Raw genomic sequence first — 12003 nt, 5'->3', positions numbered from 1 at the left:
CAACAATGTCGTGTCTCTGTTCTAAAGCATTTACTGTCTCCAGACTGCACTGAGCAGCATCTCAGTACATAAGTAAACCATTTGGTTCAGCTGAATTTTCTGTGGTGAGGAGCTTTTTAAAGTCTGAATTGTCCCGTCTAATTCTGAGCAGGAGAAGGAAGATGAGTTGCTCATCTCCCCAAGCTTTTTAACAACTGAGATAACTAACTTTCCTATGTTCATGCAGACTGAAGGTTCATCTTAGGTTTGTGGGCTGTTGGTGAAAGTGTCTGTTGCACTGATTCTGTATAAGGTCTCTAGTAAGTAACTTTTAAGTAAGTTTATCTACTGTCCATCCCCATACAGAGCACACATTACTCTTCCATTAGTTGTTCTTTTTTACGTATTCACTTATGGAGTTGCTCAAAAGGTCCCCTAAGTGTTCTTTTTTAAGCATCACCTTAATTATTGAAAAAAACCTCAAGGTTAAGAGTGATAGCAAATCATTTCCCAGCTTGAACTTCCTCTGCTGCCCTGAGTGTGAAAGCCTTTGTTCTTCCAGGCATACTCTGTGAAAATTACTTCCCAGGCTTGATGGATTCACTGATAAGCACTGTGCAGTCTTGTTTTTGTTGTGACTTCTTTTTTTCTCTCTAATGTAGAGATTCTACTCTACTTCAAGGTAGATTTTACTTTATTTGCATACTTCTTTGACCAGGTTTGCCATGTTCCACAATGTCAGGATACCTAAGGAAAACATACTGAATATAAGTGGAGATGTCTCACCTGAAGGAAAATACTCAAGTTCTCTCAAGGTAGGGATCAGTTTTGTTTCATTAATGTAGTTCATTAAGTATACAGAGGTTGAGCATGTGGCCCTCAAAGGTTGGGATGTGCTTGATACCTCAACCTAAACAGCTGGTGAAGCAGTTTGATGTGAATGCTGATATTCAAATGGCCTTTCAGGGATGACTCAACTCACCTAGTTGGTTTTACTGATTTCCTGCTATTTAAACCTCCTTGGCAGTCCCATAGGAGCTTAGAGAAAAACTACTTTGGATTTGTTCTGAACAGCTTAACTGAATGTGTCCATAAATGAAAATTTCCCAGTCCACTGGGCTTCTGATCATCCTGTCAGAATTGTATCTTCGAGGCAGGCAATGAAGTATTAGCCTCACCATTTAGGCTGTGCCTTTTATTTGTTTAGGATGACAAGGAGCGTTTTAGTGCAGCTCTTGGATCCTTGTCCACTGGCAGAATTCTGATCACAGCAGTTTCTACGACCAATTTAAAGCTTGCCTTGTCAATAGCCATTCGCTTCTCAGCAACTCGCCATCAGTTTGGACCAACTGATGAAGAAGAAATACCTGTCATTGAATATCAAACACAGGTAAAAACTTTGCACTTCGCACCTATAGGCTTTTAAATAATGACACACAGATTTAGAGCTATTGGAAGTCACAATAATGAGGCTGGGGTTGGTGACATTAAAGTTGTCTTTCTCATCTGAAGTGTAGATCTTGGAATAGCTAAAATACAACAAAATATTCATATCTCTATGAAGTACATTGAAACATCTGTTTTGTGAAACAGTAAGCTTTTCTGTGAAATATTCTTCTTTATGTGCACAAAAAGGTATTGATGAAGAAAATAGCATAAATAATGTCAGTGCATCTTTTGCAATATCCTATTTTTCTCTTTTTTAGACTTTATTCTTTAAAAGTATACAAATCAATGCCGTTCATTGTGGTTATATCCCAAGCCATCACTAATTTCGAGAGGAATATAGCCAGTATTTTTTTCCAAAGAATATGTGGATGAAAAACACCATTTCATCTGAAAAAAAAAATACAACAAGAATAGTTATACTAAATTGGGAAATAGTGAGAGCTCAAATCAACTGAAACAGAAAGTTTACCACAAAAGAAATTTTAACAATAAACTTATCCAGTTTGTCCTTGCAAAGTGAATGTGTGTGTGTTTTCTTCCCCCCAGGCTTTCCAACTAGTCTTGCAACTTGGGAAGTTTCCAAAGCTTTCAATGAGCTTTAGCAAAATCTGCTTTCTTTCCACCTTACTTGAATGAACCTTGAGCAACATCTCACTTCCTTAAGCCTCTGGTTTGCTCAGGTTCATCCTATTCTGTAGGCTATGCTTGATGAACCTCCCCTTCTTGCTATACCACAAAAGCTTCCTTAAGCAGCTTCCCTTTTCCTTTATGGATTTCCGTCTGATTTGCACATTAAGATGTCATTTTCTCTTCTATCCAGACCTGAGTTTCTTTTTTCACAGAATGCAGCAAGGACGAACCTACATCAGCAATTAATAAAGAAGTAAAACAGTTACACCCTCCGTGGTGTTGATACTGAAGAAACATATGAATCATGACTGGCCCCTGGCATGCCAGACATTCTATAAACACAGAGAAAAAATATGTCATTGGTCCCCAAAGCTACAGTGAACTTTTGCACTGGTTTAACAGGATGTTTATCAGAAATTCATAAAATTCATGGACTGAAAAAGCATAACTGTAATTAAATTATAGACTAGTTACACTTAATTATGTTTATAAATAGTTACTGCTCAGCTGTCTTCACCATAAAATACAGTTCTTCAATTTGCACAAAGTAAAAATGAATGGTGTTTCAAAATTATAAGATATCTATGTGTATAAAACTGTAAAGTATATGTTTATCAATTAGTAATCAAATCTAATTATTGTTCCAGCAATGGCGTCTTCTTCCATATCTAGCTGCTGCATATGCATTAGATCATTTTTCTAAATCACTGTTTGAGAACTTCGTGGAATTTTATGCAGGCTTATTGACAAGGCAAAGGAGTCAGAGACAGGTGAGATATTTACACATTTCCTCTTAGCTGAGTTCTTACTACAACAGACTGGAAACTGTTAAAGTGAAGGACCTAGTTAGAAGTCATCTTATGATCAAGAATGACATCTCAGAAATGCGGTAACGCAAAGCGATGGATAAAGCTGCATTCAGAAGAGCACCCAGATGAGTTTTGATGGAGTGTTTAAAGTTTTATTGGCTTCACTGGTATTTGAGATTATGTTTCCTCACAGAACTGTTTATTGTAATTGTATGATAATATAAATTCAGTTTATGACTTTTGTGAATATGGTACTGCAGAAGGTATTTATCAAAAACTTTCCAAATTGATGCTATTATTAATTACTGTACAGACAATGTAAGTCTGGTTTGAATTTGCAATTCATATTCAAGCACTAAAAAATACTCTTTTGGAGAAAAACATTAAGATTTTTGAATCTTAATGCTGAATTTCTCAGCCACACTTAGTCCATCAAAAGTTACCCTTCATAAATGAAGTAGTTTGATGTATTGGTCTCTGTGCAAGGACTGATTCTCAGCCAAAATAACTGCAGAATGAATTTTTATAGCATATAAATTATATACATGTATTTAAATCTTGACAGTTTTAACTGTTAGGGCCTACACAGTGGCTGTGTATTGCTAAGATCATTTAAACATTCATATTTTTCCTGCTAAAATAAGGTCTGTGATGGATTTCTGTGCTCATGGTTAGATATTCTAACAGAAGAAGTGTCTTTTTGATTGTTTAATGTTATTTGATTGTTTAATGTTTTATCTGTAGAGATCTCCAGTGCAGTCACTAATGTTAGGCAAAATCCTGGCCTTCAGAGACAAACTGTAACAGAAAAAAAATCCATTTTTTGACAATTATAACAATTTAATCCATATGAATTCCTTCTGTTCTAGAGGAGATCAAAAGGAAAAAGAAAAGAAAAAGAAACAAACAAAAATGGAGAACTGCTCTCAAATTGCCTTTGGTATTCTTAACCCAACATCTCCAGAAACTCTTTGTAGTGTTGGACTTCCAAACATTCTTTCAAAGGAAGGCCATCATTAGTAGTGTAAATGCAGGCTACAATAATTCTTTGGAACTTTGGGGGGGACCATTGAAATTTTCAAATTCTTGGCAAAAGTGGTGCTTTAAAGATCAATGAAGACCATGGAAGGCAGTAAATAATGTAAATATCCCCTTGTTGACCTGAGTGAAAGGGATTGTTTATATCACAGAGGAGGCAGAAGCTTTCTCCGGATATGCTACCTTCAACCACCTGCCACTCCATCTCTGGGAGTTAATCAGGGAGTTATCCCATGCAATGCCATGTCAGCTAGCACATCCCAGCCACCTAACCGTATGTCCATTGCCTGGTGCAAATGTTTCCTGTCCCATATGAGAATGTTAGTATCCAAAAGCTTTTTGTGTCAGGCTACTCTGGGGGGAAGCAAAAGGAAAAAAAAATGCTCTGCACTTACATAGATCTCAGAAAAATTATCACTGACTTGTAACTTGATTTTCACAAAGGCTGATTTGGGACGTGAGATTCATGCCTTATCTGCTGCCAGCAAACCACTGTCTTCTTGGACTGCTCAGCAGGCAGCCCAGGAGTGTCGAGAAGCTTGTGGAGGACATGGTTACCTTGCCAGTAAGTCACAAACTGCTACATGCACTGATCAGAAGGTGAATGTTTACTTTCACATGTAATTTGACTGCTGTTCAGAGAGTCATAGAATTATTTGGGTTGAAGAGACTTTAAAATCATCTAGTTCCAAGCCCCCTGCTATATGCAGGGACACCACCTACTAGACAAGGTTGCTTATAGTCCCAACCAGCCTGTCCTTGAATGCTTCCAGGGAGGAGACGTTCACAGCCTTTCTGGGTAGCCTGTTCCAGTGTCTCACCATCCTCAGTAAAGAATTTTTCCTAATATCTAGTCTAAATCTGTGTCACGGTGTCTGAATTTTAGGAATATGTTTAAAAAGGCCTTTTTCCCCTCACATCTGTTTTTTAACATTTATTTTATACCTGACAGTACCAAAAAAAAAAAAAAGAAAAAAAGAAAAAATGTCGTTTATATTTCTTTTATATATCTTCGCAATATATTCATTTTCACAATCTGAATGGTGAAATTCCAAGCTCAAATGTTGGTAAGAACATCTGTACATACAGGAGCAGACAACTGTTTTACACTTTGTCACAGAACAATTATTTAATCCCTCATAGTTTAGACTGATTACGTATTAAAATGTGCACTTTTTTTTTATAAAGTGAATCGTCTGGGTGAAATCCGGAATGATAATGATCCAAACTGCACATATGAGGGAGATAACAATGTCCTGCTTCAGCAAACCAGCAACTACTTAATGAGCTGGATGAATTGCATTAGAGGTAAGTTTTCATTCTGGAATCATGTGTTGGACTCAGCAGTGAGTAGATAATGGAATTAAGAGGTATTTTCTGTCTGAAAGCAACTCATAATCATTTAATCATTTTGTAGAGCTTAAATAATGTGCTACAGACTCCATCATATGATACATTCACACATACACATATATGGGCTGCAAGAAATGTTCTGAGTCTTGCAGAAGCTGGTTAGATGTTTAGCAATCCCTAATTAAGTCAAGTAATATTTATTGGGAAGTGCAGTTTAGTTCAGTGAAACTACTCGTAACATTGCTATAAGCCATATCAGCTGACTTTGTAGCAGTCTCCTCTGGCAGTACATTTTGTAATTCTGTAGATAAATGATTTTGTTTCAGTTTTCTAGCAGTGTTTTTCACTGGCTAGAAAAGTTAGTGATAGGAATTGAATCTTACAGAGCTCATAGACAGAGATGTCAGTTTCTTCACCTCTTGTGCACCAGGTCACATCAGCCTGGGGTAGGCCATAATAAAATAAGTATTGTGTCTTAATTGCACATGACCTATCAAGAGGATGCATGGCTCTATAGTAGGCTTTTAGTTCCAAAGAGTGATTTGTTTTCTTGTAAGTAATTTTCATTTTCTTTGGTTTTTCAGATGAAGTGCCTTTTGAATCTCCTCTTGGAACAGTAAACTTTTTGCAAGACTACCACCATATCATTGGCTGGAAATTCAAAGCCAATAGTGTAGATGATTGCATGGACTCCTCAGGTAGCCTTTTGGTGTTGTTCAGCTCATAGTAGATCTTAAATTTCTTTCAGATTCAAAGATCTGAGATTATTAAGTATTTGTCAGAACACTATTTGATGACTTTCTTTGTATTAAGTGTATTAAAATGCATTTCCTTTTTAAATAACACTCTAGAATAGCATTTGTGATCTAGGCTTTTTGCCACTATACTATTGTTTTCAAGTGAAGGGGTAGGTTCACAAAATGTAGATCTATTTCTATTCCTGTATTTTTAGAAGAGACTAAGTAGCCTGTAGATCTAAGTCTTAATACAGGAGAGAATATAATAAGGTAAAAAGCTTCATGAAATCAGAAAATACTTGTCTCAGAACTGAACTGTGTATATACCTTGTCTTTTAGATTTGGTTCAGTTGGAACTAGTGTATGGACAGGCATGATATATCATCACTGTATCTTTACAATCTATCTTACTCAGCATTTATTTATTACAGCTGCAGTAATAGCCAAAGTGTTACATTAATGGATTAATTAGCAACACCTTCACATTTCATCTCAGATAACAAATGAGACTGCAGCAGAATCTGCATGTCAGTTGTAGCATTATAAATGTTAATGTTAACAATTCTGGCTTTCTTCCCTTATGCACAGTTCCTTTAGCAGCATATAAATGGCTGGTTTGCTACTTGCTCCGAGAAAGTGACCTAAAGCTGAGAAAGCAGAAGCAGTCTGGGTGCAGTGATTTTGAGGCAAAAAACAACTGTCAGGTAGTGCTTATTCAGCTTTCCTATTTTACTAGCTTATTTTCATCCACATTTGCCAGATCCTGTTGTTTTTTATCTTGTGTCATTAAGTAAAATTTCCTCAAGCACGAAGCAGTAAATCATCTAACTAATAATATATAATTCCCGTCCATTTGCATTGTACTGAACGTGATTGAAAGAGGACAGTTATGGTCAGCAGAAGTTTTCCAAGGTATATTTCCTTTCAGAAAAGCTGCAGGCATGTGCTGGGTGGTGTATGTAAGTATGGTATCACAACTTCTGAAAACTAAATCTACTACTATTAAATCTACTGCGGCATCTGATTATTACATCTCCATCTGCTCTTGTGGCCAAATACATACTATAGGAAAAAATCTTGCTCTGGCAGGTAGGTAAACTAGATGACCTAATAGGTCTTTTCCATCTCCAATTTCTATAGTGCAAAGTACTCATGAAAGATACCAGACTGACAGCATTGGAACCTGAAAAGGAAACATTGACAATCTACAAATAGCAGATCCACTCTCTCACAAGAGAGTTTTAACAGCTAGTAGTGGCTTAACTCCAAATTTCACTCTATATCCCTAAAGTCCCCAAATTCTTCTGTTACCTCCATGAGAAACTGGCTTGTATCCAAGAAAAGAAAACTTGCCATTTGTCACTGAACAGAGAAATCTGTTCCCTAAGATGGGCAGTGTGGCTTACCTTACCTGCAAAGCTCATTAAAAGTGGGAAGGAATATTCATCTCATCACCTATGAAAAGCCAACCTGCCTTCAAAAAGGGATGGTATGTACAAAACCAGCGGTGGAGGAAACCGTTCCTATTTTAGCCCTTGAAGCAACCTATTAGGGGTAACATTTAGGGTCAAATTCAGAGAGTTGCCTTCTTGTTGAATACAAAATAAGATTTAGAAATTCAAATCTGATTGCTTGTCACCTGGTCAACTCTTTTAAGGCTGATACCAGAGTCAGCATGTTAGAGAAGATGGCCTGCACAGCAGTATGAATGTTATTCACCACACTTCTCTTTTATGTGCATTGTGCTAAAATGTAAAGAAATGTAGGCACACAACTGTTTTTCAGATAAGCTTTGATATAGCTCCAGGTCATTGGGTTTTCTTTTTTGTCCTACAATTTGTCTCTGGGACAAGAGGATTTGTTATTTTAAACAACATACCTCAAAAACATCCAGAAACGATTTCCAATCTGTGCTTTAATTCATATTTGATTTTAAAGTTTCTGAGCATGAAGAAACACCTCTGTCAGCCCAGTGGCTGACTAATACACAGTGTTTTCTCTTGGTACGGTAGATCTGGAGGAGATTCCTAACCTATGTTCCAAGGCAGGAAGTGCTTTATATTACTTCTCTTTAATGTTTCACACTGGCTGGAAGATTGCCAATCTCAGAAAGTAGGAAGATCCATTTATTTTCAGCCAGGATATGGATAGAAACAATACAGAAATGTAAGTAAAGGTATAGGAGGAAACAGAATTTATAGGAGAGAAGAAAATTGAATTAATTCTTAATGCTTTATTTGGAATATTGAGACCTATTTCAATGTCATTAGAGAATTCATATTGCAACATTCTGATATAAATAAGTTCATCTAGTAAAGGGGAAGTCATCCCTAAACTTGCAGGGAGTAAACATTTTGCAATTCAAACTTGCATCTGAGATTGAACCAAAGTATGCCAGTGTACTGTTATCAAGAAAGAGACAGTGATCTTTGGAACATTCCTTTTAAAATCTAACAATAAATTTAAATGTAAAGGTGATGCAAGTATTTTTTAATAAAAATAAAAGGAAAACTAATTGAATAATTCTAAATGATACAAACTGAATAAATGAGCTAAAAAGCAAACATTGCTTCTTATCAATTCAACAGTCAGCCACAACGATTCCATATTCCACTTCTGTTCATCAGGTCATATGTTTTCAGTCAGTCTACTTTATCACAGGACATGCACCTTAAAGGTGAAGTATATAAAAGTAGACAAGTCTTTCTATGTGAGTACAATCACTTAAGGTTATATATTTCATATTAATAGTGACTATGAAGAATTGACTTGCCTTTCTGATCAGGTAGTTGTCAAGGATTAGTTGGATAGTTCCTTCAAAACATATTGCACTGAATCCACTTGTACTAACATGATCAGATTTTATTAATTGAATGAACTGTAGTAAGTTTTCAAGGGCTTACTAAACCCATTATCGTCTTTATAAATTTCTAGAAAAATGTAAGCCTGTTTTATTTATTGTAGAGTTGTGTAGGTTTATTGAAGACCTTAAACTGAGCAGATGTGATTTTTCCTGGTCTTCTCTCTAATATAGCTGCTTGCTCCTCTTCAGTCTGGGTGCAACAAGCACTGCCAAACTACTGTTTATGTTTGAGTTGTACAATATGTGTTCCCTTTAGATTGATAAGAAAATACCCAAAATGGAAAACAGTAGAAAATTAGGATCTCGTTTCTTAGGGATGTTTCACATGGCACTTTATGACTGAACTTTGTGGAGAAATTGTGGAAAGGCTTTACTCCTAGAGTTTCTTTTTGGACTTTAAAAAGAGACTTTAAAAAGTCTCAATCTGTATCAACAGATCTAAGTCAAGAAATCTCCATTGATATCACCACAGAAACACTATTTTGCAGCAGCTGGGAATTGTTTCCTTGTATTTTGTTGCTCAGTATCCTTCTCTGCTTTTTCCTAAGGTGTATTATTGTCGATCATTAGCCATTGCTTTTATTGAACAAACAGTCTTACAAAGATATCACGACTACACTCATGATCCCAACATACCATCTACTCTGCAGCCAGTGCTTAAGAACCTCTGTGCTCTCTATGGACTCTGGTCTTTAAGTAAACATCTGGCTGTGCTCTATCAAGGTGAGACAACTCCCTGAGTACACTGTGCATGCCTTTTTATAATAGCCTTAACTTAAAGTTTAGAAACTATTTCCCATGTTGTTTTTTAGCAAGGGGAGGGACACATTATTAGGATTTAGAGGATAGCATCTTCTTATTGCCCACATAATTTAAAACATTCATCCTGGACAAAATTTTCTGGAGCAAGAATCTGGAGCTAGAAATTAAAACAGAATACTCTCTCTTAGGTTAGAGATGATGGAGGGCTCACAAATTTCATCATGATTAAGTGTGTGGGGTAAAAGCAGAAGATCCAAATGTCTTAGCCTAACGGTTTTTGCAATCATCTCATTAATAAAAGGCAGTAAATGCAATTACGGAGGAGCATCTATTTAGTCACAAATACTAGATGGATAAACTCCTTAGTAAAAGGGTTTGATCAGTGTAATCTTAATTGCTGTAAGCTTTTTTGAAAACTTTATTGTGAATATATTTGCAGGTGGCTATGTTTCGGGTGAACAACCTGGTAGACTTATTCAAAATGCTATTCTGGAGCTTTGTAGCAGGGTAAGTATTTCAATATTGTTTGTTGTCCTTAAACAATAATATAGCATATAAAAGAGACACAACATTTATTCCATACTTGGAGGAGTAAGTTAGGAGGATATTGACTCAAGAGTTTCTGAATAACTGGATGTAAGAGATTAGTAACTGATTGACCCTAAATCAAGTCCTATTTCATTTACTAGAAAACGAGAAAAATATATAACTTAAAAAAATAAAGATCTTTAATTTGTTGCCATTGGAAAGACAGCAAAATGCTATTTATTTCAACTGTTGTGTTAACTCATGAATTGGTTTTGTCAACTAAAAAGCTTGTAAGACTGCATCATATTTTTCTTCTGTAAGTAAAAGTTAAATAATAATCTAGAAACCATCTTTATGCTGCTCTGTAGTTTACAGGTAAACATAGACTACTGCAGAAGTTGCCAAATTTGTGTGTTTTCTTTTTAAACAGTTGAAAGATGATGCAGTTGCCCTTGTTGATGTCTTTGCTCCTCCTGACTTCATTCTCAACTCTCCCATTGGTAAAGCTAGCGGGGAGGTAAGACTTTATGTGCTTTTATTCTTGTGTTATTCATAAAGGGAATGTGCACAAAAGGACAGAAGCAAATTTCCTGTTCCTCATTTTCTCTTTGTATTCTAATGCTACTAGAATTTTGCTGTCTGCTTCAGATGGGAAAATTTGGTCTACAGTGTTTTAACTATCTGACTTCTTTTGGTCCTGAAACGATTGTACCAGGTAGCCTTTCTTTTTCTCTTTTTCTTTTCTTTTTTTCTTTTTTTTTTTTCCTCTCTTTTCCCCCCATTATCTAATCTTTTTAAATAAACAGTGCAATTCCATCCACCTATGCTAAAGCCAAAATTCTCTCAGCCACTGATTGTTATGACTTTGCTTGGCTTTGAGGTGTATCCATGTAATAATGTTATTTATCTGAAGCATATTTTCTGCTCAGGAGAGCCTTGAGTTCCTAAAAAGAGTTCTGTTTCAGACTTCTACTTACCAGACTCTGGAAGAGTGAGGTCCAAATTCCATTTTTTTACCCAGGCAAATTTGTGAATCTGATCACAGAACACATAACATCTGAATGCACACTTAATTACTGAAAACAAACCATCTCATAAATGATGCTAGAATACACAGAGCTTCACAAAGGAATGTATAGGTATTTTGTACCTTCAGTGGAAGAAATCAGAATGTTCCCAGTGGTTCACACCTGTGGAATTTTAACTGAATCACTAGAGTGTTTTTCCCAAAACACCTCTACTTTCAGCCTAGGGCTTCTCCTCATAGTGTTGAACTGAAGGACAACTGAATCCTTTGACCTAAGGTCTTTTGGGAAATCTATTTAGCTGTTTATGTGCATTTTCAGGAGTCCAAAGTGCACATAGATTCCCAAAGAAAAACTATCTGTCTCATTTAATCTTGGGCACACCTGTAAATCCATCAAGAAATAGCACTTGTTCTATCAGAGCATTTGTAATTCTTTGGAACATGACTGTTTGAGGTGCTTACAAAACAGTGCTGTGAACATCCTGTCATCTTCCCTGAGCTGCCATTGCAGACTTCTGGTGTATAGGTTGCAATAAACAAGCAGTTCCCTAGTCACTGTCCATTTGTGACTTTGAAACGTACCTCCACTTGAAGAAGACACTGATTTAGAGTAACTGGAATGGTGATTGTGTGGTCAGGAACTCAAAGTACAGTGCTGTCTTTACAACAACAGTTCTCAGAGTGCCTTTGCTAAAATGCACTTTTCACATAGCAGCTTCCTTCCTGTCTTCTCAGTCATTCCACAACTGAAGGAAAATTGTAAATTAGCACAAACACGTTGCTCTTTGTACTCATGCCTTTGAGGAGAGGCAAGCTATAATCACACGA

At 36.3% G+C, this 12003-nt stretch overlaps 1 protein-coding gene across 12 annotated transcripts in view; it reads left to right on the top strand.

Moving 5' to 3' along the window:
* Positions 1–12003, top strand: part of ACOX3 (acyl-CoA oxidase 3, pristanoyl) — a 50956-nt gene that overhangs the window by 14844 nt on the left and 24109 nt on the right. For all 12 annotated transcript variants that reach the window (XM_085547445.1, XM_085547446.1, XM_085547440.1 and 9 more), the window contains exons 8-17: positions 698–794; positions 1187–1369; positions 2706–2828; positions 4350–4470; positions 5094–5213; positions 5843–5956; positions 6584–6699; positions 9407–9581; positions 10060–10127; positions 10579–10665. In XM_085547445.1, coding sequence (XP_085403571.1) covers positions 698–794; positions 1187–1369; positions 2706–2828; positions 4350–4470; positions 5094–5213; positions 5843–5956; positions 6584–6699; positions 9407–9581; positions 10060–10127; positions 10579–10665 — 1204 coding nt within the window. The remainder of the gene's footprint in view (positions 1–697; positions 795–1186; positions 1370–2705; positions 2829–4349; positions 4471–5093; positions 5214–5842; positions 5957–6583; positions 6700–9406; positions 9582–10059; positions 10128–10578; positions 10666–12003) is intronic.

Source organism: Coturnix japonica, chromosome 4 (assembly GCF_054131305.1).
Source record: "Coturnix japonica strain WE chromosome 4, WE-NBRP24, whole genome shotgun sequence".
Taxonomy (NCBI): domain Eukaryota; kingdom Metazoa; phylum Chordata; class Aves; order Galliformes; family Phasianidae; genus Coturnix; species Coturnix japonica.
This window is presented reverse-complemented; position numbering and strand designations above follow the sequence as displayed.